We start from the raw sequence: 27,250 nt of genomic DNA, 5'->3' as shown, positions 1-27,250 counted from the left end.
GTGTGCACTTAAAAAAATATAATAAAGGAGATTAGGAAAATAAGGTCTGAGGTTTGTGAAATTATAATAACCAAGGAAATAAATGATTGTAATTCAGTTTACCTTACATGCTTTCTTGTAGATGCACACATACTTGTTGCCAGACTATGGATATGTGAGGAGGAGAATTTCTGTGTTCACTGTGTTCACAAGTTTAATAATGTTTTTGATTAATCGCTTAATCATATTTCAAAGCGATGAACATAATAAAATTACAGTATTAAGGGAGTAATATTACATTACATTACATTAGTGATTTTTATTCCGCTTGTACCTTGCGGTTCAAAGCGGATTACATAAGAAGAGAACTGGACATTTCCAGGATGGTACATGACAATAGAGAATACAGTTTGAGGATAGAGACTTAATAACAGAATGATAGTAAAGACTTAATAACATCGGAAGATGTTTTGGACGGCAGTGTTTTGGTTTCTTGGGGGATGGGGTGAGGGAGGTTAGGTAGATTGTATATGCTTTTTGAACAGCAGTGTTTTGATTTCTTTACGGAATGTCTTGAGGTCTGATGTTGTGGTTAACAATCTGGTGATGGAAGGTTCGAGTTTTGCAGCATGTGTTGCCAGGAGGCTATCATAAAGCTTTTTGCGGTGAGTACCCTTGAGTGGTGGGTATGTGAATGATGTCAGTTTTCTTCTTGTTCTGGTTGGAAGGTTACGGTTTAGGCGGTCATTTAGGTAGGTGGGTGCAGTACCGTTAATTACTTTGAAGAGTAGACAGTATAGTTTGAATTGAATTCTGGCTCGAATCGGTAGCCAGTGTGAGTCTAGGTAGGCATTGGTGATGTGGTCAAATTTTCCGAGTGAGTAAATTAGTCTAAGGGCTGTGTTCTGAACAGTTTGAAGTTTTTTGATCATGTTTGTGGGGCATGGTAGATAAAGGATATTGCAGTAGTCCACGAGACCTAGTACCAGGGATTGTACAATTATCCTGTAGTGTTCTTTGTCAAAGAATTTCCTTATTTTTCTTAAGTTGCGCATTGTGAAGAATGCTTTTTGGGTAGTTTTGTTGATTTGGGTCTGCATAGTGCAGCATCTGTCTATCTGCACTCCCAAGATTCTGAGTGAGGTCTGGATTGGGTATTTGGTTGCTTTAATTTCTAGGTCTGTTATGGATGGGTTTTTGTCCGTTTCAAGCATTAGGAATTTGGTTTTGTCCGGGTTTAGTTTCAGTTTGTGGTTTGTCATCCATTTTTCTACTTCATCCAGAATTATTTCCAGGTGTCCTGTTGAGGTGTGGTCTTGGATTTCAAAGGGGAGGAGAATAGTTATGTCATCTGCGTAGCTGAATGATGTTACATTTAGGTTGTCTAAAGTGGTGCCGAGGGAGGAGATGAAGAGATTGAATAGAATGGGCGATAGTGGTGACCCCTGCAGGACTCCGCATGGATTTGACCATGTGTTAGATTTCGTGTTGTTTGTCTTAACTCTGTACGTTCTTGTTTTGAGGAATCCTTGGAACCAATTGTAAACCACCCCTGAGATCCCGATTGCATCAAGTATCTGGAGTAATATGGTGTGATCGACTAGATCGAAGGCGGCGGAAAGATCTAGTTGGATAATTAGGATCCTGTGTCCTTTACTGAGGTGTTGTCGGGCTATGTCTAGTAGTGTAGCTAGTAGTGTTTCCGTGCTGTGGTGAGATCTAAATCCTGATTGAGAGGAGTGAAGTATATTATGGTCAAATAGGTAGTTGGTGAGGTATTGAGCCACAAGTCCTTCAATCAGTTTGACATATAATGGGATCGAAGCGATAGGTCTGTAGTTGGTAGGAGCGTCTATAGGGCCTTTTTGATCTTTCAGTAGGGGTGTGATTATGATCTCTCCAAGATCTTGTGGGAATTGACCTTCTATGAGAGTGCTTTGAATCCATTGCATGAGGTTGGTTTTGAATTTAAGGGAGGCATTTGTAAGCAGATACGATGGGCAGTAGTTCAAGTCGCATGAGGTGTGGCTGTATTTTTTGTATAGTCGGTTCAAATCAGACCATTGTAGGGTTGGGAATGTGGTCCATGTTCTGTCTGCAGATATGGCTTCTTCCGTTGTGGGGGTTATTATCTCGTAGAGTTTGGTGGTTGAGTTGTTGAAGGTATTTCTGATTGTAGTGATCTTGTGTTTGAAGTGGTCTGCTAGTTGAGAAGCTGTTGGTGGTTTATTGCCTTGAGTGGCAAGGAATGGGTTTGTGTCCGTAAGTTTTTTTACTAAGTTGAAGAGTGTTTTTGTGTCAGAGGTGTTTGTGCCAATTAGTTTAGAGTAGTATGTTTTGCGCTTTTCTTTAAGTTTGATATTGTATAGTTTGATTTGGGTTCTCCAAGCGGATTTGGTTTGATCATTTTTCTTTTTTCTCCAAGATCTTTCAAGTTGTCTGCAATGCCTTTTTTGTAGGAGGAGTTCGGAGTCGAACCACTTGTCTGAGGATCTGCAGGTTCTATGTTTGGTTTTTTCAGGGGCTAGCTCGTTCAAGGTTGTTTCACTTAGGATGCGCCAGTGATTTACGAAGTCAGTTGGGTCGATGGGGGCGATTATAGGGTCAACTTTATCCCAGAATGTGGCAGGCTCAATTTTCTGTCTAGATTTGAAGGTTGTTTTTTGTGGCTTGGGTTTTGTGTTATTTTGAGGCCAGTTGATGGTGAAAGTGTATTTGTGGTGGTCTGACCAAAGAGAGGTGATATGAATTTTTGGGGTGTGGAGGTTATGAGACGTGAATGCTGCTATATCAAGTTGGTGGCCTTTTTCGTGCGTGGGTTCAGGATTGAGGATCTGGTAGGATAGGGCGTCGAGGTATGAGAGTATATCGTCTACTTGTTTGGATGTGTGGTCCTCGAGGTGGAGATTGATGTCTCCTAGGAGCAAATTGTATGTGGAGGTTAGAGAGTTCTGGAATATGAATTCTTCGAGTTCAAGTTTTGAAGTGTTCCATTTTCCTGGAGTGATGTAGCATAATAGACAGTTCAAGGTGTCTGTGAGTGTATTGTCGGAGAGTTGGCATGCAAGAAGGTCTAAGTGAGGGGTTGAGTGTTTGTGTAGAACTTTTAGGTTGAGGTTGTTTTGTACTAGAATAGCTAGTCCTCCCCCTCGTTTGTTTTCTCGACAAACCAGCTCTAATTTGTACCCTTTGGGGCAGAATTCGGTTATGCATGGGTCCGAATTGGATGTTAGCCAGGTTTCGGCTAGGAAGAGACAGCTTAGTTGTTCTTCAGTCAGCCAGTCTTTAATTAGGTTTGCTTTTGGGCTAATTGATCTTATATTCATGTAGGCACAGGTTAACGAGGTATATTTTGTGTTGGAATTAGGATTGCAATTAAGGTAGAGGATATTTTTTGGTGGTGTGAGTTGTTTTTGAGTAGTAGTCTTGTGCTTTGGTGGAGGTCTTTTTCCCCAGGTGGTGGGAATGTGGTCTTGGCTGGTCAGTGGGCAGGATGTTAGGGTTCTCGTGGTGTGGATTTTTCTGGGTGGTTGTGGTTGTCTGTAGGTTGTTGTCAGAATTGGGATGGGTGATAGGTGATATCCTGTGGTTTGCCAGTTGGAAATGAGTAGTGAAAGTATTAGGATGGCAAGTGTGGTTTTGTATATGTAATTTTCCATTTTGTTTGTGGTGTGGAAGATTCTTTGGTTCTGGTATGTCTCTGGTTTGGGCTGTGGTAATGGTGTTGGTGCGGGCTGGGTTGGCTCTGTCGGCAAAAGCTCCCGCTGCTGGAGTTCCCGAAGCAAATCAAGAAAGTAAGGAAAATAACTGTAAAATAACAGAAAAAAGTCTCCTCTCCCGTCTGGCAATGGGGAGGAGGCGGATCGGGGCTTGAGTGGCCTGTTTGCAGGTCTGATGCTCTCCTTCTCGGCGGCGTGGGCAGGCTCCCGCTGCTGGAGTTCCCGAAGCAAAATCAAGAAAGTAAAAAAATAACTATAAAATAACTGAAAAAAGTCTCCTCTCCCGTCTGGCAATACAATACTTAACAAAAAATTAAGTCCAGAAAAGACTATTAACAAACTTAACAAACAAGTAAATATAAGGAAAAGGGGAGTGAACTACAAAATGTTTAAAAGAGCAGAACAATCAAGGAAAAAACATAAGGAAGGGGATCTAAATATTCCATAATCATAATCAACAGACAGAGTAAATCAAAAAGAAATAATTAATTATCGAAAGCATCTTTGAAAAGAAAGGTTTTTAAATTACTCTTAAATTTATCAAGGTTGCACTCTTCTCTCAAATAGATAGGAAGAGAGTTCCAAACTTAAGGGGCCGTAACAGAAATTCAGCAAACAGACCTATAATGTCCTCCCACTGCCAAGAAAGAGAGCTACTGTTGACTGTTTTGAAAGATTTAGCCTCAAAAACAGTGTAGCTAAAAGAGAGCAGTTGGCGTGAGAAAGGGAAGAGAGCAGTTTGGAGTAGGGAGAAGCAATCTGTCTCTCCCTGGTTAATAGTTTAGTGGGAGCTGGCAGAAAATTTCTCTAAGCAGCTGAGGAAGACGTGGGAATTGCCGGTGCCAGAAATGGTATTCAATTCTGATGAATCAGAGAAACTCATACAAACCTCTGTAACACTGGATAATGTAATTGATCAATTTGACAAACTGAACAGTAGCAAATTGCCTGGACCAGATGGTATACATCCCAGAGTGTTCATAGAATTGAAAAATGAACTTGCAGAACTATTGTTAGTTATTTGTAATTTTTCTTTAAAACCAGCATAGTACCGGAAGACTGGAAGGTGGCCAACATGACGCCAATTTTTAAAAAGAGTTCCAGAGGTGATCCAGGAAATTATGCACCAGTGAGTCTGACATCGGTGCCGGGCAAAATGGTAGAGACTATTATAAAGAACAAAATGACAGAACATAAGCATAGATTAATGAGAGAAAGCCAACATGGATTTAGTCAAGGGAAAACTTGCCTCATCAATCTACTGCATTTCTTTGAAGGGGTGAATGAACATGTGGATAAAGGTGAAACGGTTGATATTGTGCATTTGGATTTTCAAGAGGCATTTGACAAAGTACTTCATGAAAGACTTCTGAGGAAATTAGAAAGACATGAGATAGGAAGTAATGTCCTATTATAGATTAAGAACTGGTTGAAAGACAGAAAACAGAGAGTGGGTTTTTAATGGTCAATATTCTCAATGGAGACGGGTAAATAGTGGGGTTCACTATCCAAAAAAATTCCTTTTAAAAAAACCTGCTGATTTGTAGTTTGGAGAAACTACAAATTATTTAAGCTTCAATTGTTCAGCTAAATGATTTGTTGAGAAGGAAGAAAAAGCCTCAGACTCTAGCCTACCGCAGTCACTTTTTTATTGCAAGCAGGCACAAACTTGTGAGATACTTCATTGGCATAAAAAACCCTCCTCCTCACCAAGTCTCATATGTTAAACTGAGTTCAATAATTTATCTTCAAATTTTTAAATTCATTTCATGCTATAAAGTTCACTTACCTTATATCTGAAGTGTTCTCAATAATTCTTGGTAAATGTCTGTGAAGTTTGGCTGTGCGTGTGAAGCTCAGTCAGATCTCATGCCATGCTCATTTAGCATTTCAGCCCAAACCGACGGTCGCCAGCTGAAGCTGCGTTGAAGCAACCTAGGCTTCATCTAGCACTTGTGCTCCATGCTCACCGGCACTGCCAAACAAATCCTTCTCAACAAATCATGCAGCTGAACAACTGAAGCTTAAATTTGTTTACAGTCTCTCCAATCCACAATTCAGCAGTTTTTTTGAGGGGATTTCTTTTGGATGGTGATTACCGTATTTTCGCGGATATAACGCGCACCATTGTAAAACGCGCACAGGGGTATAGCGCGCAGAAATCACGATGATATGTACAAAAACTTTTCTATACCGCGCTCAGGCATATAACGCGCATGCTGCCCGACTCTCCTCTGGCCACCCCGACTCTCCTTTCGCTCTCCCCGACTCTCCTCTGGCCACCCCGACTCTCCTTTCGCCCTCCCCGACTCTCATCTGGTTGCCCCGACTCACCCTGACTTTCGGTGCACTGCCCCGACTCTCCTCTGGTTGCCCCGACTCACCGTTCACCCGCCCTGACTTTCGGTGCACTGCCCCGCCTCTCCGTGCCTGTCCCCCTTGAAGTCCTGTCCCCCTTGAAGGTCTGCCTGTCCCCCTTGAAGATCTGCCTGTCCCCCCTTGAAGTCCTGTCCCCATCCTGAAAGCCTGATGCCCCCCCTCGACGTCCGATTCTTCTCCCCCCTCGGCAGGACCACTCGCACCCCCACCCCGAAGGACCGCCGACTCCCCGACAATATTGGGCCAGGAGGGAGCCCAAATCCTCCTGGCCACGGCGACCCCCTAACCCCACCCCGCACTACATTACGGGCAGGAGGGATCCCAGGCCCTCCTGCCCTCGACGCAAACCCCCTCCCCCCAACGACCGCCCCCCCCAAGAACCTCCGCCCGTCCCCCAGCCGACCCGCGACCCCCCTGGCCGACCCCCACGACACCCCCACCCGCCTTCCCCGTACTTTGTGTAGTTGGGCCAGAAGGGAGCCCAAACCCTCCTGGCCCCGGCGACCCCCTAACCCCACCCCGCACTACATTACGGGCAGGAGGGATCCCAGGCCCTCCTGCCCTCGACGCAAACCCCCCTCCCTCCAACGACCGCCCCCCCCCAAGACCCTCCGCCCGCCCCGCGACCCCCCTGGCCGACCCCCCCACCCCCCTTCCCCGTACCTTTGAAAGTTGGCCGGACAGACGGGAGCCAAACCCGCCTGTCCGGCAGGCAGCCAACGAAGGAATGAGGCCGGATTGGCCCATCCGTCCTAAAGCTCCGCCTACTGGTGGGGCCTAAGGCGCGTGGGCCAATCAGAATAGGCCCTGGAGCCTTAGGTCCCACCTGGGGGCGCGGCCTGAGACACATGGTCGGGTTTGGCCCATATGCCTCAGGCCGCGCCCCCAGGTGGGACCTAAGGCTCCAGGGCCTATTCTGATTGGCCCACGCGCCTTAGGCCCCACCAGTAGGCGGAGCTTTAGGACGGATGGGCCAATCCGGCCTCATTCCTTCGTTGGCTGCCTGCCGGACAGGCGGGTTTGGCTCCCGTCTGTCCGGCCAACTTCCAAAGGTACGGGGAAGGGGGGTGGGGGGGTCGGCCAGGGGGGTCGCGGGTCGGCTGGGGGGCGGTCGGAGGTTCTTGGGGGGGGGGGGCGGTCGTTGGAGGGAGGGGGGTTTGCGTCGAGGGCAGGAGGGCCTGGGATCCCTCCTGCCCGTAATGTAGTGCGGGGTGGGGTTAGGGGGTCGCCGTGGCCAGGAGGGTTTGGGCTCCCTTCTGGCCCAACTACACAAAGTACGGGGAAGGTGGGTGGGGGTGTCGTGGGGGTCGGCCAGGGGGGTCGCGGGTCGGCTGGGGGACGGGCGGAGGTTCTTGGGGGGGGCGGTCGTTGGGGGGAGGGGGGTTTGCGTCGAGGGCAGGAGGGCCTGGGATCCCTCCTGCCCGTAATGTAGTGCGGGGTGGGGTTAGGGGGTCGCCGTGGCCAGGAGGGTTTGGGCTCCCTCCTGGCCCGATATTGTTGGGGAGTCGGCGGTCCTTCGGGGTGAGGGTGCGAGTGGTCCTGCCGGGGGGGGGGATGTATCGGACGTCGGGGAGTCGGCCGGGCAAGAGGGCTTGGGCTCCCTCTTGCTCCGATCGTGGATGCGGGTGCGGGTGGGAGCGCGTGCGAGCGGTCGTTCGGGGTGGGGGTGCGAGCGGTCCTGCTGGGGGGGTGAATCGGGCGTCGGGCGGGGTGGGAACTATGGTTAAAAACTTTTGTATACCGCGCTCAGGCATATAACGCGCGAGGGGTATGCGCGGTACGTAAAATCACGTATAACGCGCGCGTTATATCTGCGAAAATACGGTATTATCCCAGGACAAGCAGGCAGCATATTCTTGACTGATGGGTGACGGCACCGACGGAGCCCCGGTACGGACAATTTTAGAGTGATTGCACTCTAAGAACTTTTAGAAAGTTCTAGCTCGGCCGCACCGCGCACGCGCGAGTGCCTTCCCGCCCGACAGAGGCGCGCGGTCCCTCAGTTTCTTAGTTTCCGCGGAGCTAAGAAGACGCGTTTTCAACGGCTGTTGAAATTTTCTTAACTTGCCTTCCCGCTCGCGTAAACGTTTTGGCTTACATTGCCTTTTTTCTTTCTATCTCAATTGTAAAAAAAAAAAAAAAAAAAAACCTTTCATTTTTATTCTTTATTTTTCGGTTTTCCCCGGCGGGGCCTTCTGCCACCATCGAAGCCTCGGCCTTCGATTTGGCGGAAGCCGTTTTTACTTTCATGCCCCCTCAACCGGGTTTTAAAAAGTGCCAGCGGTGTGCTAGGCCTATATCTCTCACGGACCCACACAACTGGTGTTTACAGTGTTTGGGTCCTGAGCATCAGGCCTCTTCTTGCACCCGCTGTGCTACTTTAAAAAAACGGACATTGAAAAATCGCCAAATTCAGCAGCGATTGTTATTCGGTGCCGAGATGTCCGACCCCGTTCCTTCGACTCCGGCTTCGGCACCGATTCAGTCGGCACCCTCGTCTTCGACGCCGCGTGATTCCACACCGGCGTCTCAACAGTCAGGTAAGCCGGCTAAGAAGCCTTCCCCGCTGGAACGTCTTCCGGCCTCGAGTGCAGTGAGTCCAATCCTGCCGCCTGTAAGACGCCAGCGGAAGCGCTCCGCCCCTATAGAGGTGAGTCCCTCGACATCGGGCTCCTCATCTCCGGGGCGTCGAGCGGCACCGCAGGTACCGCAGAAGAAAAAAGCGGTACCGGTGCCATCCCTCGATGACCGCATTACGGCCATCCTTCAGGTGCAGCTTAAGGAGCAATTAGAACGACTCCTTCCTGCTATCATGACACCGAACCTTCCGGTGCCAGTCCGCACCGAGCCACCGGTACCGGTTGTGGATCAACCCATATCGATACCGATTGTGGAACCCGTGTTACCCGCTTCCACTGTCTCGGTACCGCTTCACCTAACCTCATCGGTATCGATGCCAGTCCTGGCACCGGAGCCGAGAGCTCACCATCAATCGGTGCAGACTTCGGCACCGGTGCGACCGATAACTTCTCCTGACTCGGTATCGATGAGGTCGGGTAAGTCGGTGCGCAAAACCCGACATATGCAAACGTCGACACCTGAGTCTCGGGACCATTCTTCCCATGTCAGGGACCCTGATCTGTGGGGAGACTCAGAGGAACCCTTTCTTTCTGAAGGCGAATGTTCCTCAGAGGAGGAGGATTCGGCTGTCCCTGACCCATCCTCCAAACAGGCCACTTCCTCTTTCTCTAGTTTTTTGAAAGAGATGTGTGAGTCCTTGTCCATTCCTTTGGAGGCTGAATCCAAAAAGTCTAAAGCTTTTTTGGATGCCCTTGATTTTGATCAGCCTCCAAAAGAATTTTTGAAACTTCCCCTTCATGACATCTTGAGGGAAACTTTCTATAAGAATTTAGAGACTCCTTTAACTGTCTCAGGGGCCCCACGTAAACTGGATTCTCTATATAAAGTAATTCCCATTCCTGGGTTCGACAAACCTCAACTTCCACATGAATCCTTATTTGTCGAATCCACCCTTAAAAAGACTTCAGGAGCCAGTGTATATGCATCTGTCCCTCCTGGCAGAGAAGGAAGGGCCATGGATAAATTTGGTAAGAGGCTCTACCAAAATGCTATGTTAGCAAATAGGGCTAGTAATTATGCTTTTCATTTTTCTTTTTATTTAAAGCATCTCCTTACCACCATGGCTTCTTTCGAAAAATACCTTCCTTCACGAAAGCATCCCGCTTTTCACACATGCTTGTCGTCTCTTCTACAATTACGTAAGTTTATGGTGAGATCCATATATGACACCTTTGAACTAACATCCAGAGCGACAGCAATGTCAGTAGCTATGCGTCGTTTGGCCTGGCTTCGGGTATCCGAGCTTGATGTTAACCATCAAGATCGGTTAGCCAATGCCCCATGCCTAGGGGATGAGCTCTTTGGGGATTCCATGGACTCAACCACACAAAAGCTCTCTGCTCATGAGACGCGCTGGGATACCCTGCTCAAGAATAAAAAGAAGCCTCCTCCGCCAAGACCATACAGGCAGCAATCGGCCTATCAACGCCGCTTCACAGCTCGTCCATTGACTACCACTGCTCAGCAACCTAGGCGTCAGAGGCAACAACAACGTCAGCCTCCCAGACAACAGCAGCAGCAACAAGCTGTTAAACAACCTCCTCAGCAGAAGTCACAGCCCTTTTGACTTCATTCTCCACAGTATAGCCAGTATCCCTATTCCTGCTCTCCTGCCTCAGCCTATAGGAGGTCGACTTTCTCTGTTCCTCAGCCGGTGGGAAGTAATCACATCGGACCAATGGGTCCTCAACATCATCCGCCACGGCTACTCTCTCAACTTTCAGACTCTTCCACCTCAAAGCCTGCCAAAAGAGTCTGCTTTGAACAGTCCTCAATCGGCCCTCCTTATTCAGGAGGTCCAATCCCTCCTCCTTCTGAACGCTATAGAGGAAGTTCCTCTAGATCAAAAGGGGCAGGGATTCTACTCCCGTTACTTTCTAGTTCCCAAAAAGACAGGAGATCTCAGACCCATCCTGGATCTTCGCGATCTCAACATTCATCTTGTAAAAGAAAAATTCAAGATGCTTTCTTTAGCCATCCTTTATCCCCTCCTAAATCAAAACGACTGGCTATGCTCCCTCGATCTCAAAGAGGCTTACACTCACATACCGATCAATGTAACCTCAAGACCATATCTCCGATTCATGATCAATCATTGTCATTACCAGTACAAGGTACTGCCCTTCGGTCTTGCCTCTTCTCCAAGGGTATTCACCAAATGTCTCATTGTGGTAGCGGCATTTCTACGCTCTCACCACCTGCATGTATTTCCTTACCTGGACGATTGGTTGATCAAAGACACTTCCGCTCAAGCAGCCCTTCTGGCCACCAACCAAACCATCCAGTTTCTACAACTTCTGGGATTCGAGATCAATCTACCCAAATCTCATATCATTCCCACTCAGAGGCTTCAATTCATTGGAGCGATCCTGGATACACTCCTCATGAGAGCTTTCCTACCATCCAATCGTCTCCAGACTCTTCAGTCTCTATGTCACCAGGTGCTTCCTCTGCCGTCCATCTCAGCAAGACAAATGATGGTACTCTTGGGGCACATGGCATCCACAGTTCATGTCACACCTCATGCCCGTCTTCACCTGCGCACTCCTCAATGGACCCTTGCTACCCAGTGGTCCCAAGCGTCGGATCCTTGCTCACGACACATATCTGTGACATCATCTCTTCGTCAGTCTCTTCAATGGTGGTTGGTATCCTCAAATCTATCCAGAGGTCTTCTGTTCCATCAGCCTCCTCATCAACTAGTCATCACCACCGACGCCTCTCTGTACGCATGGGGAGCTCACTTGAACGAGTTCCAGACTCAAGGTCTTTGGTCAGCCCAGGAAAGGAAGCATCAAATCAATTTCCTGGAACTCAGAGCGATGTTTTACGCCCTCAAGGCCTTCCAACACCTTCTCTTTCCTCAGGTCCTTCTGTTGTGCACAGACAATCAGGTTGCGATGTACTACATCAACAAACAGGGTGGGACAGGCTCTCGCCTTTTATGCCAGGAGGCCCAGAAGATCTGGACTTGGGCCATAGATCACCATCTCTTCCTGAAAGCTATATACATTCAGGGAAAACAGAATTCCTTAGCGGACAAACTCAGCCGAATTCTCCAACCTCACGAGTGGACACTCGATCCAGTAACTCTGCAGTCTATCTTCAATCAATGGGGCACTCCTCAGATAGACCTCTTTGCAGCTCCTCACAATCATCAGCTGCCCCTTTTCTGCTCCAGACTTTACTCTCCACACCGTCTAACAGCAGATGCTTTTCTCCTCGACTGGTCGAATCTGTTCCTGTACGCCTTCCCTCCTCTGCCTCTCATGTTGAGAACCTTGTTCAAGCTCAAGAGGGAACGAGCCACCATGATTCTGATTGCTCCGAGGTGGCCCAGGCAACATTGGTTCTCCCTTCTACTTCAACTCAGTTCCAGGGAACCTTTTCTTCTGCCTCTGTTTCCTTCTCTGCTTACCCAACAGCAAGGAACCCTTCTGCATCCCAACCTTCAGTCTCTACACCTGATGGCTTGGTATCTCTCGGGCTGAACTCTACTGATACTCTTTTGTCTCAGCCCGTTCGTTCCATTCTGGATGCCTCCAGGAAACCAGCCACTCTACAATGTTACCATCAAAAGTGGACGAGATTTTCTTCCTGGTGTCTTCTTCATCATCTTGATCCCACTTCCCTAGCAGTGGAGGCGTTGTTGGATTATCTTCTTTCTTTGTCTGACTCTGGCCTGAAGTCCTCTTCCATCAGGGTCCACCTCAGTGCCATTGCAGCTTTTCATGAGCCAGTCCATGGAAAACTTCTTTCAGCTCATCCCCTGGTGTCCAGGTTCATGCGTGGGCTTTTCAATGTGAAACCACCTCTTAAAGCCCCTCCGGTTATCTGGGATCTCAATGTGGTTCTTTCAGCTTTAATGAAACCTCCATTTGAACCTTTAGCTACTTCTCCTTTCAAATTTCTCACTTGGAAAGTACTTTTCCTTATTGCTCTTACCTCTGCCAGGAGAGTCAGTGAGCTTCATGCACTGGTTGCAGATCCACCTTTTACGGTTTTTCACCATGACAAGGTGGTTCTACGCACACATCCAAAGTTTCTCCCCAAGGTTGTTTCTGAATTTCATCTCAACCAATCCATTGTTCTACCGGTTTTCTTTCCAAAACCTCATTCTCATTCTGGGGAACAAGCGCTGCATACTTTGGATTGTAAAAGGGCTCTTGCTTACTATCTGGAGCGTACGAAACCCCACAGATCAGTTCCCCAGCTTTTTCTGTCCTTTGATCCGAATAAATTGGGACGTCCGGTTTCTAAACGTACGTTGTCTAATTGGCTAGCAGCGTGCATTTCATTCTGTTATGCTCAGACCGGACTGACACTGGAAGGTTCTGTCACGGCCCATAGAGTCAGAGCAATGGCAGCATCTGTAGCTTTCCTCCGTTCCACTCCTATTGAGGAAATCTGCAAAGCTGCTACTTGGTCCTCAGTTCACACTTTTACATCTCATTATTGTCTGGATGCATTCTCCAGAAGGGATGGTCACTTCGGCCAATCTGTTTTACAAAATTTGTTTTCTTAATGGCCAACCTTCCCTCCATCCCTCTTTTTGTTAGCTTAGAGGTCACCCATCAGTCAAGAATATGCTGCCTGCTTGTCCTGGGATAAAGCACAGTTACTTACCGTAACAGGTGTTATCCAGGGACAGCAGGCAGATATTCTTGCGTCCCACCCACCTCCCCGGGTTGGCTTCTTAGCTGGCTTATACTAACTGAGGGACCGCGCGCCTCTGTCGGGCGGGAAGGCACTCGCGCGTGCGCGGTGCGGCCGAGCTAGAACTTTCTAAAAGTTCTTAGAGTGCAATCACTCTAAAATTGTCCGTACCGGGGCTCCGTCGGTGCCGTCACCCATCAGTCAAGAATATCTGCCTGCTGTCCCTGGATAACACCTGTTACGGTAAGTAACTGTGCTTTTTGTGCCCTTCGGTTTGAGAAAGTTTTAGGATTTTAACTTGGTAAATAGTGGGATTCCCCAGGGGTCTGTGCTAGGACCGCTGCTTTTTAACATATTTATCGATGATCTAGAGATAGGAATAAGTAGTGAGATAATTAAATTTGCTGATGTCACAAAGTTGTTCAGAGTTGTTAAATCACAAGAGGATTGCAAAAATTGCAAGAAGACATTGTGAGACTTGAAGACTGGGCGTCAAAATGGCAGATGACGTTTAATGTTAGCAAGTGCAAAGTGATTCATGTGGGAAAGAGGAACCCGAACTATAGCTATATGTTACTAGGTTCTATGTTAGGAGTCGATGCCCAGGAAAAGGAACTAGATTTCATTGTTGAGGATACATTGATACCCTCAGTTCAATGTGTGGCGGTGGTTAAGAAAGCAAATAGATTATTAGGAATTATCAGGAAAGGAATGAAAAACAGAGATGAAAATATTATAATGCTCTTTGTATGTCTTGTATCGCTCTATGGTATGGCCACAAGTTGAATACTGTGTGCAATTCTGGTCGCCATATCTCAAAAAAAGATATAGTGGAATTAGAAAAGGTACAGAGAAAGGCGACAAAAATGATAAAAAGTTTGGGATGACTTCCCCATAAAGTGGCTAGGGTACTTCAGCTTGGAGATGAGACGGCTCAGAGGTGATATGATAGAAGTTTATAAAATACTGAGTAGATTGGAAAGGGTAGATGTGAAACGCTTGTTCAATCTTTCCTAAAATATTAGGACTAGGTGGTATGTGATGAAGCTAAGTAGTAAATTTAAAACAAACTGGTTAATCAGTCTGATTGCTACAAATTGATAATTCTACAATATCTAAGCTAATAGCAAAATACAAACAAAAGTTAAGACATTAAACTTGCTCATAGAATGAACAAGAAAGCTGTGACGTCTTTCTGCAGAATTTTCAGAATCTGAGGATTCTACATTTCAGATGGGATACTGAAGGACCACAATGGGCAGACAAAATTACATGTGAGACTGGAGTGGATACTCTGCCATTCACTTGGAAAACTTGAAGGTGGACAAAGCAATGGGACCAGATGGAATCCATCCCAGGATATTGAGGGAGCTCAGAGAGGTTCCGGCACCTCCACTTTAAAGATTTGTTCAATAAATCCCTGGAGATGGGAGTAGTTCTGTGGGATTGGAGAAGAGCGGATATGTTTCCTCTTCACAAATGTGATTGCAGAGATCAAGTGGGAAACTACAGGCTGGTAAGCCTCACTTTGATAATTGGAAAAATAATGGAAGCGTTGCTGAAGTAGTAGATAGTGAAATTCCTAGAATCTAATAGGTTACAAGATCCGAGACAACATGGCTTTACTAGGACAATTTATCATGGCTGTTTCATCACTGAATCGGCCATGATAAATTGTGGGGTGGACTAGACATGGGGGAGAATAAGAATGTCTGTCGATGATTTCTCTTAAAGAGATAGTGTGCTTAAGGGTTATTTTCAAGCATTTGAACCAGCTTTTTTGCAGGTAACCATTTTTAATCAAAACAAAGTCAGCAATTGGGATTTTGTGGAGGGGGAGGGATGTGGAGATGGACAAAACTATGCATGGCATTGCTCTTCTTAACTTAATCCACACCGGGATCACCTCCACAATAATACAGGTAAAAAAATAAAATACATGACTTGTGGAACAAGATACACACCTGCACTCGAGAGTTGACAAGTTTCATTGTGGAAATCTTGAAAACCCAACTGGCTTGTGGCCCTTAAGAATCAGGTTTCCTTATCCCTGCTTTAGGGTTAAACACTTTTAAGTTAAACATTCAAAAATCATTATCTCCTTTTACTATGCTGACTGTTTATAGATCTACTTTCATTTTGTCTGTCTTCTATATTCATTAAGAATCAAGTAGGTTTTTCTTATCCAATATGCATGAATTTGCAGTACCGCAGATCGAAACTAGGTGGTTTATATTCTAAATGTGTCAATTTTTTTAATTTGAGGAGTAATTTGACATTGTATTTTTGGTTGTCACTGATCCAGTCCTGCCTCAGGATTCATTTTGAGAGTGGCAGGCATGACGTTTAGTTGATGATCAAGAGTACTCAATAACTACCATAGGAGGTGACACAATCCATCTAAGATGTTTTTAGAATGTGAGTCTGAATGGTTTTTTTTAAGGATTTCAGAAGTAAGACTACACATCTACTCATTATTTCTTAGTTAATATATTTCAACTCTTCTGTGTATATGCTGATCACTGCTGTTAAATATCTACATGACAGGGGCACATTATTATTTACCTTTTCCCAATATTTGTTGCAGACCCTTGCTAGATGTCTGATTTTGTGGGATGACATTTTGCCAAACTCTCAGTGGATTAACAGCAATGTACCAGAAGTAAGTACACAAATTCTCATTGATGCATTCTTCAGGAGTAATGAAGAAAGTTGGGTACTGACTTTTATTTTATGGTCACCAAATATGTATAAAGCTCCCCTGTGTATTTTCTCATTCTTGGCAAGAATGTAGTAAGTTCAAGTACTCATTTAAAGAAAAAGGATGCTCTGAGACATGGAGACCACTATAGAGGACAAGCCCCAAATGTAGCCTCTCCATCTAATCATAGCATATAGTTCTTTGAATGTTGAGTACCGTATTTTTCGCTCCATAAGACACACATGACCATAAGACGCACCCTGGATTTAGAGGAGGAAAACAAGAAAAGAACCCATTCTGAACCAAATTCTCCCTGCCAGGCTCTGTAACCGTTCCCCTCTTGTGGTCTAGTGGTAGGCCAGGACAGGGCACAAGGCAGTGCCTAGTGGCTGGCAAGCAGGTAGGGACAGGGCAGGCAGGAAAGTTTGTATCATGCTCAGCTTTGGAAAATGCACATCTCTAATACCTTTACATTTTTATTTCCTCTTTTTTTAATTTTTTTTTTTTTAAACTAATTCACAAGTCCAACGCAAGGCTTCTTGCCTCAGCTGTACATTTGTTGTAAATTTAAATTAGTGATTAATTTACTGTAATTCCAGCAGGAGGGCCTCCCTTCTCCAGTATCTATCTGCAGGGTACCTTTCTGCAGGGCTGGGAAGCCTCCTGATTAATCTAATTCCATCAGGAGGGCCCCCTTCCCCGGTACCTTTCTGCAGGAATCCCCCTCCTTCCCTCTCCCCCCCCCCCCAGTACCTCCAGCAAATTAAACAGTAAAAATGCAGGGACAATGAAAATCTGACAGCATTCTTAGAACACTAAATAAACCAATTCTGTTTACTAGCATTCTTAGAACAGCCACACAGATGTCCCTCCAGAGCAGGGCAGCCTGATGTTTAGTGCAGTAGACTAAACTAAGGGACCCAGGTTAAAATACCATTAACTACTTTTTTTTTTTTTTGTGAGCACTTCAGGAACAGAAATACCGTATTTTTCGCTCCAGTGAGAGGTAGGCGTGAGCCCCGAGCGTGCCTGCCTGGTCCTGCGCCACCGCCTGAATGGTGCCATCAGCTTGGTCCAGCACTGCATCGGCAGGCTCCCCCATCTGCCATGGAAGTGAAAGGCAGGTGCGAGCCCCAAGCACATTTGCCTGGTCCTGTGCTGCTGCTCGAATAGTGCCGTCAGCTCCCATGAGTCTCGCGAGAACCAACAGCAACATTTGGGTGGCAACGCAGGACCAGGCAGGTGTGCTCGGGGCTCACGTCTGCCTTTCACTGTCGCGGCAGATGGGGGAGCCTGCCGATGCAGCGGTGGACACTATTTGGGCGGCGGCACGGGACCAGGCAGGTACGCTCAGGGCTTGCGCCTGCCTCTCACTGCCGCGGCAGATGGGGACTCGGGCGGCCGTCCAGTAGGGGAGCCTGCCGATGCACTGCTGGACCACCAGGATTACATAATGGTACCGGAGGGTACGACAACGATGTGGTATTTGATACATAAGATGCACCCTTATTTCCACCCACTTTTTTGGGGGGAAAAAGTGCATCTTATGGAGCAAAAAATACGGTACTTTAGTCATCAATAATCAAAAATCTTTACAATTTCAAAGAATTGTGAGGTGGAGAGGACAATCACGTACAGATGCAGGAAGGCATTTAACATAAGGTTACAGTAGTGAGGCAGGCAACATTCCAGAGCATACCGAGGGCCTCAAAATAGTACCTGGCGGGCCGCATATGGTGGGCAACGGTCCAGAACGTAAGGTAACCATTGGAGGCAGTGCAGCTTGTGCGTGTGTATGTAATCTCGTGAACTCTCATGAAATTCGGCACCTCTCCTGGCGGTGACTGCTTGATGTAAGATGTCAGTTGTGTCCGGTGCTGGAGGAGGTGAGAGCTGAAGGCAGTTGCGGACGTGACCACCGGACACGTAAGGCACAAGTTTTCCAGGCACAAGTCGGATAATGATTCTCCCCTCAACAAAAACGCCTAGAGGACTACACCAAAATCTTGTCTCTTGCAGTTGATACTTTAGAATCTAAATCACAATTTTGCATGAGGTAAAACTCTTTATAGTTTATAAATCTTTCCTTAATTGCTTCTGATAATTTCAGCTATACACAGCTGAAAGCAGTGCAAGATGCAGAAAGTGAAAAACTATCTAAACTTCACTTTCTGCATGTTGCACTGCTTTCAGCTGTGTATAGCTGAAATTATCAGATGCAATTAAGGAAAGATTTATAAACTATAACGAGTTTTACCTAAACTGCGGGCATTAATGTACATACCCTTCCATACTTCGTGTTTGCCCAGTCTGCGTGAAGATTTTCCCACTTGACTTAGTTTGCCCTTTATTTCCCTGTTAAGAGTTAGTTTGTCCCTTTTGAGTTGGTCTGTCCCCTGCAGTACTGACTGCAGTGTAAGTACTTACCTCAGACTCAGTAATTGAGTAGTTACTTACCATACCAGAATGGTTACTTACCACACCAAGATGAGAATGGGTTCCCTCCCCCAACTCACCTAGTTTAAAGCCTTTTGGAGCAGGCGAGCCAGTCATCTACTGAAGACATTCTTCCCTCTTCTGGTCAGGTAGAGCCCATCCGATCCCTGTAGTGCCTTTCCGTGGTCCAGGAAGCCAAAGTTCATCTCTCTGCACCATCCGTGTAGACACTCGTTTGTCTTCTGGATACGATCTTCCCTGGCTCTACCCTTGCCTCTCACTGGAAGGATGGAGGAGAAAACCACCTGTGCTCCCATTTGCTTCAGCTTCTCACCCAGGGATCCAAAGTCTTCGGGTATCTTCTCCGGGGTGTTCCTGGCGGTGTCGTTCGTCCCGACGTGGATGAGAAGCACTGGATAGTGGTCTTGGGGCTTGATCAGTCTCCCTAGGCTTGTGGTCACATCCCTGATTCTGGCTCCTGGCAGACAGCAAACCTCTCTTGATTGTAGATCCGGTCTACTCAGTCTAAAGCACAAGATAGCCAGTGATTAACAGTTCAATGCTGAGCCAAGTTCTGAGAATCACCTGCAATAAGTACTTTAAAAATCATACCAAAACACTGCACAGAGGTAGCAAGAGGAGCAATGAAGATATTGCATGATGCTTGCTTTGACACAGTCCTGAGGTACTCTGCAAGACACAGGGGAGGCAATGAATCAGATTGTCACAAGCTGTTTTTACGATTCTTATTCACTGGTAGCTCAGGAAATACTAACTGGCCCCAAATTTAAAAGGGACACCTCCTTTAGATCACACAGTTTATTGGCCAGCAAGAGGCTGCCACAATATAGGCAGTCCCCGGGTTAAGAATGAGTTCTGTTTTTAAAACTGTTCTTAAGTTTTAATTTGTATATAACTTGGATCCTGTACAGTACACAGTCTATAAAAACATGAAACATTAAAGAAAACAGTCCTCAAAATCAAGTACTGTAGTTTAAATAGAAAAATAGGAGGTGTACACTGACTTTTGTTCTTTATCTGTCCCACTGTTCCCTCTCCACCACCACATCGAACATTTTTCCCTCTCTTCCCCATGCATCTGTGTGTCATACCTCTCCTACCACCATGTCCAATATTTCTCTCTCCCTCCCTATGCCCAACAATTCTCCTCTTTCTTCATTTCCCCATGTGCACCATCTCTTTTTCCCTCTCACTCAGACACCCTGCCCAACAATTCTCTTTGTTCCTTCCTCCACCTCAGCATCTCTCTCCCTCACTCCCTCCATTCTTCTATCCTATGTCCCAAGTTCATGCTCCCCTCCCTCCATTCTGTGTCCCAAGTTCATGTTCCCTCCCTCTTTCCATCGTTTGTCTGGTTTGTGCTTCCTCCCTTCCTTCTGTGTCCCAACGTGACCCTGCTTCTCCCTTTATCCCAATGTGCCCCTCTTCCTCCCTTTCTGTCCCAACGCGCCCCTCTTCCTCCCTTTCTGTCCCAACGCGCCCCTCTTCCTCCCTTTCTGTCCCAACGCGCCCCTCTTCCTCCCTTTCTGTCCCAATGCGCACCTCTTCCTTTCTGTCCCAACGCGCCCCACCCCTTCCATGTCCCAGTGCGCCCCTTGTTGCCATTCCCTCCCTCTGCTGTGTGTCCCATATTCGGATCTCCCTCCTACAGGGGTTTATCTCTGGTGGCTGGCTCCCTCCTCCCAGCCGCAATTCTCTTCACAAACCCACGTTGTGGTTCCTACACATGGCCCACAGTTGACCCAGAAGCCTTCCCTCTGACATATTTATAGTGAAACCCAGGAACAATGCAACAAATGAGCAATACAAAACAACATCCAAAGATGTAACAATAGCAAATAACCATCACAAGGTACTTCTGAGTTAAGCAGTAACATAACAGTATCGAATGGAATTCTTCTAGATTTTTATAAGGTTTTATCATCTAAGCACCCAGTCAAACCCATTCCTCCTCACCCTTCCCTCCTGTTAGTCTGCCTTCTAAACAGTATGTGTGGTGTACAGCAGTCCAAAATGAGTAGGGTCCAAAAACAGAAGTTCATAAACAAGGTCTTCTTTCATTAACTTTGCACAAGCAAAAATGGTAGGATACAAAGGGGTAAAAAAAACCTTTAGCAATCTAAATATACATCCAGATATAGTATGAAACTTGTGAACTTATTATAAAAGAGAGAGAATTTCCTTTTTTACAAAATTATTCCTTTACCTCTATAAAAGCATTTAAATACATTTACAATTATAATTTATGACAAATAGATATATCACCTCCCCCCCAATTATATTCAAAAACTACATTCAATTTGAGAAATTGAAAAATACATTCCAACCCGCCCTCCCACCCACCCACCCTTGACATGTATGACCAAAGGGCCTAATCACTAATCACTCTTTGCAAAATTTTGTCAATGGCTCCCAAATATTCAGAAACTTCTTATAATGTCCCTGATATTCTATTTATTATGACAGGGGTTGCCTTCAGCTTATTTTAAGGAATTGGAAAAACTGATACTATACCTTTTGGTGGGAGTCTATATGTCATATTTTTAAGATGGAACGAAGTGTGGCTATATATCAAGGCAAAATCTTAACAACGTAAAACATGCAATTAACGTTCTGTAAGGAAAATGGAGCTGTTTGTTTTAATTCCAAAAACTGCTTTTTTCAAACTTGTGTCCATCTAGAAAGACAGAAACCTTAGTTCTGTAGAAAGTTATATCCCTTGCTTTATAATAAAGTTTCAATATAGCATCTTTATCTTGCTGAACACCAATGTCACCATTAGAGTAGGTTTGTTCTTTATTTCTTACTAGTCTTTAAGCCCATTACATTAACGGGTGCTAGAATATATGTCTGTCTGTCTGTCTTTCTTTCTGTCTCTCTCTCTCTCCATGACTCCCTTTTTCTATCTGTCTTTCTGTCCCTCTCCCTGCCCCTGTGTCTTTCTTCCTTTCTGTCTGTCTCCCTCCCTCCTGCTGTCTGTCTGTCATTCTTTCCCTCCATTTCCCTGTGCAGTAGTATTTCCACCCCACTTCCCTGCAACAGCATTTCCCTCCCCCCCCCCCCGACTTCCCTGTGCAGCAGCAGCGGTATTTGTCTTCCCCTCCAGGTCCCTGTTCAACAGTTGCAGCATTTCCCCCACCCCTTCCCTTCTCTTACCGCGATCTTGCCTACTCCGTTCGGCCCCTCCCCCGCGTTCTGGCCTGCTGCGATCTGGCTGCTCCGTTCGGCTCCTCGCGGCTGGAGTCCTCTTCTTTGTCGGCCCCCCCTTCCCTTCCTTTCCCGCGGTCTTGAGCTTCGGTCTGGTCTGGCCTGCTCGCCTTGCCGTATTTTTTTTTTTTTAGTTGAAAGACGCGGCGGTGGCTCCTCTCATGATCCCCACCTGCGTCGGGAGTCCGACGCAGGCGGGGATCGTGAGAGGAGCCACCGCTGCGTCTTTCAACTAAAAAATGCAATACGGCAGGGAGCAGGCCAGACCGAAAAACAGAACCGTAAGCCGCGCATGCGCACTTCCTATGGGTTGCTACAGCTCACGGAAAAGCGGCGCACGCATAGGAAGTGCGCATGCGCTGCTTACCGTTTTATTATATTAGATATTGAGGATTCCAAAATTACAGAAACGTGTAATGGAGCATTACTCTCTCTAGTATTAGTCCCAGAGGGCAAATAATAAATCTGAAGTGGAAGGGACACAGTTCCTGGGTAATGCAAAAAAGTATAGAGTAACGGTAACGAGAAACTGTTTGTTTTTTTTAGATTCTAGATATACTGCCATTCTGTGGCACAACCAAAGCAGTTTACATATTTTATACTATACATGAACCTTCTCTGTCCTTATTGCCTCACAATCTAATAGTAGATCTACAGTTTCATTTTTAAATTCGTTCAGTATTCCATCCCCTCTCAGTCCATTCTTTTCATTTCTAGGCTGCCTTATTTTATATATATATATATATATATACATATATATATAAATAAATAAAAATTGCTTCCCTTCCCTCCCTCTCTCCCCCAGTGAAAAAAGTATGTTACTTTCTGTTGAATGCAGCCTATACTAGCAAGCCCCATCTCTTAGGACTTGTCATCCTGCTTTTCTTCAGAGAAATTAATGTTACTTAACCTGTAGCAGCTCCATGGACAACATGATACAAGTCCTTAAATACTACCCATCTCTCTGAAGGTATGTTCTGTTTTGAGCTTTAATAAAGGCTGAAGTGATCCCTGCATGATGGTGGCAGGAGGGAAGCGATATGCAGAAATGGTAGTTGTCTCAAAAGGTTCTGGATTGATTTAAGTTGGAACTTTCCTGCACCAGGTCCCATCAGTAATATTACTCTTCTGTGAGTACCTGTGTCTATCTATCCACAGAGAATACCTACTACAGGTAAGTAACTTGATTTTCTGTTCTTACAAACCTCATATAACATAGAACAAAAGAGGTAAGATTTTTTTTCTTTTATGACATACGGTTTTTTATTTGGTACATTGATGAGAGCCAAAAGTCAAATTTCAGCTCACAATAATAAACTCTTATTTATAATGACAGGGGTTGCTATACAATTAATTTTGAAAAATTGGAAAACTTGGGATAGGCTAAACTATAATTTTTGGTGGGAGTCTTTATGCCATATTTATAAAATGGAATGGATGTTGGCTGTACAGTAGAGAATGACACGGGGAGCGATCCCCGCAGCGAACCGCTGCGTGGCTGCAGGTTATGGTGACCTCATTAGCAAATCGCCGCAGACGGTGGGACAAATCCTTTCACCGCCCGCAAAAACGGAGAATAGATTTGTCCCCGCAGACCAATGTCCCCCCTTCTAGGAACCGCTATTTACCTGTGTTTCACCGTGCTCCTCATTTGTCAGATCAACCCTTCCTGCCAATAGAACCCGCCCCCCCCCCGACGATCGCCCTCAGCCCTTCATGCCGACAGAACCAGCCCTCCCCAACGATCGCGGCAGGAGGGTACCCATCCCCTCCTGCCTACCCCAACAGCCCCCCCGACGATCGCAGCAGGAGGATATCCAACCCCTCCTGCCAGCTCCCCAACAGCCCCCCTATGATCACTGGTAGGAGGGTGCCCAACCCCTCCTGCCGGCATCCCCAACGGCCCCCTATATCGCCAATAGGAGGGTGCCCAACCCCTCCTGCCGGACCCTCCCCCAACAAACCCCGCCATCCCGAAACACCACCCTTAGTCTTACTTTCCAAGTTGGACCGGACAGCTCCTCGCTCGTCTGGCCAGCAGGCCTGCCTCCGTCCAAATGAGGCGGGCCCGCCCTACCCCTCCCCTGCCTAACCCACAGGATCCTAGGGCCTGATTGGCCCAAGCACCTAAGGCCCCTCCTATAGCGGGAGTGGCTTTAGGTGCCTAGACCAATCAGGCCCTAGGATCCTGTGGGTTGGGCAGGGTAGGGGCGGGCCTGCCTCATTTGGACGGAGGCAAGCCTGCTGGCCATACGTGTGAGGAGCCGTCCGGTCCAACTTGGAAAGTAAGACTAAGGGGGTTCCGGGGTGGGAGGGTTCGTTGGGGGGGGGTCCAGCAGGAGGGGTTGGGTACCCTCCTGCCGGCGATCTTAGGGGAGGCCATTGGGAGGACCGGCAGGAGGGGTTGGGTACCCTTCTGCTGCGATTGTCGGGAGGGCCGTTGGGGGGGGTCTACAGGAGGGGTTGGGTGCCCTCCTGCCGTGATCGCTGGGGGGAGGGGAGACTTGCAGCCGTAGCCGCGGTCACTATGCTAATCACGGCAGGGAGATCTTTGCCGTGATTAGGTACAGCGGCCGCGTCTACTTACCATGTAGGCTAACATTGTAAGCATTTAAAGTACATGTCGTGTTTGTTTTTGCATTGCTAGCCCCAGGGGTGGTGGAAGATTAGTGATTGAAAAACTGTATGAAAAATAACTATTTTAAATTTAGTGATCAAAATGTGTCAGTTTTGAGAATTTATATTAATTAATTTTTTCTCTGCGTGTTTTGTTTTTGTATAGTTATTAACTAATATTTAACTAAGTTTTAAAGTTTTAAAGAATGTTTCCTTTATACGTAAATAAAGAAAAGTATATAAAATCGTACCCGTTTGAGGCTTTTATGTATGCAGCGGTGACGGTGACGGGGCGGTGAATGGGGTTGCAGTGGCGGTGACGGGGCGGTGAATGGGGTGGCAGTGGCGGTGACGGGGCGGTGAAGGGAATGGCGGTGACGGGGCGGTGCAGAGGATGGTGAGACGGGGACGGGGCGGTGACGGGGACCAATTTTTTCACCGTGTCATTCTCTACTGTACAGCAAGGAAATTATAAGAAATTTTCAAAGGTTTGGGATCCATTGATGACTTATTGTAAGGATTGATCTTATTAGTATTCATTTATTATACACATCCAGGGTGGGAGGGCAGGTGGGGATTTATAAGGTTATAAGGTTTATAAGGTTTAAAAGTCATAACACTATTGATAGGCTTTGAAGAATTAAGCTTATAGAGTATTAATTAAAGGGATGGGAGGGTTAAAATGTTCATTTAGGTATACTTGTTAATGTAAAGTGCTTTTATTGTATTATTTTATATATGTTTATTTGTTAATGCACTATGATTGTTTTTAAAATGAATAAAGTTTATTAAAAAAAAAGAATGTCATTGCTTCAAAAAATATATATATATATTTTTTTTACATTCTCTAGATCATCATAGAGAACAGTGTTCCACTTCATGCAATAGAACTGCCATCATCAGAAGATCTGAATTTGGAAACTCTGGCGTAAGTATTCTGAAGGTGCCATCTGGAGCTCCTGGTTTGTGAAGTTGTTAAACTCACTTCAAGGTACTACAGTATATGTATATCTAGCAGGCTGCTATGATAGTGCCATGCAATTGCTTCTGAAACTTTGGAGAAAGCATTCTCTTTTATGAGTTTTGTTCTTGATGCTTTCCATAACAGTGCAATAGTCAGAACTGATATGTCGTCATTGACTTTGAGACAAATATTAAGCCCCTGGCAAGCAGTTTTTTTAGTGCTTTTTTTTTTTTTACCAAGCTACTGATGTTGTTGAGTGGTAGGTTCCAAATAAGTGTGCGTGAGCCACATAATAAAAAATATTTTTTAAATTTTTCTGAGAGGGGGCATTCCTGCACTAAGCAGTTAGTGCATTTATATTGCTGTGAACAAACTGATTAGTGCGTGAGCACTTTTACCACCTACAAAATAAGTGGCAGAAAGGTTTCATGGTAATAGCCTTATGCTAATGTTAACACTACATGACCATTAATTCAGAAAATGGAAAATTGGCCATTTTCTGGTAGTGGTAGAAAGTGGCCTTAGTACGCTATGGCCACTTTTCACCGTAGCTTTGTATAAGGACCCCCTTATGTGATTCAGTTTAGCTTATTTTTTGTATACTTTAGTCTGTGTCTGGTTGATTTTGGAAGGATTTAATAAAACATGATTTTTTAAAAAATGCTGGCTGAGAAGGGTGGGAAAAAAATCCCAGTTTCCGGATATCATCTTAATAGATGATATTCAAACCATCTTAAATAATAAAATGCTAGCCGCGCATGCGCACTTGCCTCAAGCGTGTTCCCTGATCCCTTTTCTGTCGGGATGTGGCAAGACAAGTGCGCATGCGTGCCCTTCTCTGCTCTCCACCTCACAATACAGACCGCACCACGCCGCCCCTTCACAACGGCAACGGCCCAGCCACAAGCATCGCCGCCGAGCGCACCCGAGGGTAGAGGCAGCCCACGCGCACGGTGGACGGAGCGCGAGGACGGCTGCCCGACCGCAAACTGTAAATTCAAAATCCTGCCGCAGCTCTGCCCCCGAGGACAGCAGCCCTTCATTGACTGCCGGTGACCTGTTCAACTACTCTCTAGAAACCTTCCCGCGGTCCCGACTCCACAAACACTGTACACACGCTGCTTCGGGGCCTTCTACTGCCCTGATTTATTCTGGCACAGAAGCAGAGCAAATCAGGGCAGTAGAAGGCCTCAATGCAGCGTGTGTACATTGCTGCAGACGCTGCTGGTGTAGCAGGTTTGTCGGGACCGCGGGAAGGGAAGGGGGGGGCGGAAAGGGACTAAGGGAGCCAACCAGACCGCAGGAAGGGAAAGGGGGGGTAGGGGAAATGCTGCTGCTGCACAGGAAAGTAGTGTGGGGGGAGGGAAATGGAGAGGGAGGGAATGCTGGTAATATACATTAAAAAAAACAAACAACTTACTCTGTGAAACTTCAGTTATTACAAAAAAAAAAAAAATAGGTGACATATGACACCTCCATATACAAACAGAGAGAGACACACACAGGAAAAAAAAACCCCTTAAAGACAAGGAGCAATAGAGAAAGATTGAAAGAAAGAAAAAAATAAAAGGAGAGAGAGACAGAAAAAAAAAAAATCCACATACATCAGCCAAAGAGACAAACACCAAAACAAACACAGGACAGGGAAGCGCCAAAAAAAAAAGACTTCAGCCACGAGCCGCTCAATGGGACCAGGCAGGCAGCCACGCGAGGGATGGCAACAGAATGAAAAAAAGGTAACGTGCAGGGAGAAGCTGGGCCTGTCTGCGGGGAATATAATAAGGGAAGGGGGGGGCCCTTGGAGCAGGCTAGACCGTGGGAATGGAAGGCGGAGGGGCCAAAAGGAGCAGGCCACATCGTGGTAAGAGTAGGGAAGGGGGTGGGGGAAAATGCTGCTACTGCTGCACAGGGACCTGGAGGGGGAGGGAAATA

At 46.3% G+C, this 27,250-nt stretch overlaps 1 protein-coding gene across 4 annotated transcripts in view; it reads left to right on the top strand.

Moving 5' to 3' along the window:
* Positions 1 to 27,250, top strand: part of ANAPC1 (anaphase promoting complex subunit 1) — a 261,021-nt gene that overhangs the window by 142,033 nt on the left and 91,738 nt on the right. For all 4 annotated transcript variants that reach the window (XR_004538746.1, XM_033936934.1, XM_033936932.1 and 1 more), the window contains 2 exons: positions 15,961 to 16,035; positions 25,206 to 25,282. Coding sequence is in view for 3 of the 4 variants with exons in the window: in XM_033936934.1 (XP_033792825.1) it covers positions 15,961 to 16,035; positions 25,206 to 25,282 (152 nt within the window). In the remaining variant the exon portion in view is untranslated. The remainder of the gene's footprint in view (positions 1 to 15,960; positions 16,036 to 25,205; positions 25,283 to 27,250) is intronic.

This window comes from Geotrypetes seraphini, chromosome 3 (assembly GCF_902459505.1).
Source record: "Geotrypetes seraphini chromosome 3, aGeoSer1.1, whole genome shotgun sequence".
Lineage (NCBI taxonomy): Eukaryota > Metazoa > Chordata > Amphibia > Gymnophiona > Dermophiidae > Geotrypetes > Geotrypetes seraphini.
The sequence above is the reverse complement of the archived record's forward strand: the minus strand, read 5'-3'. Positions and strand labels throughout refer to the sequence as shown.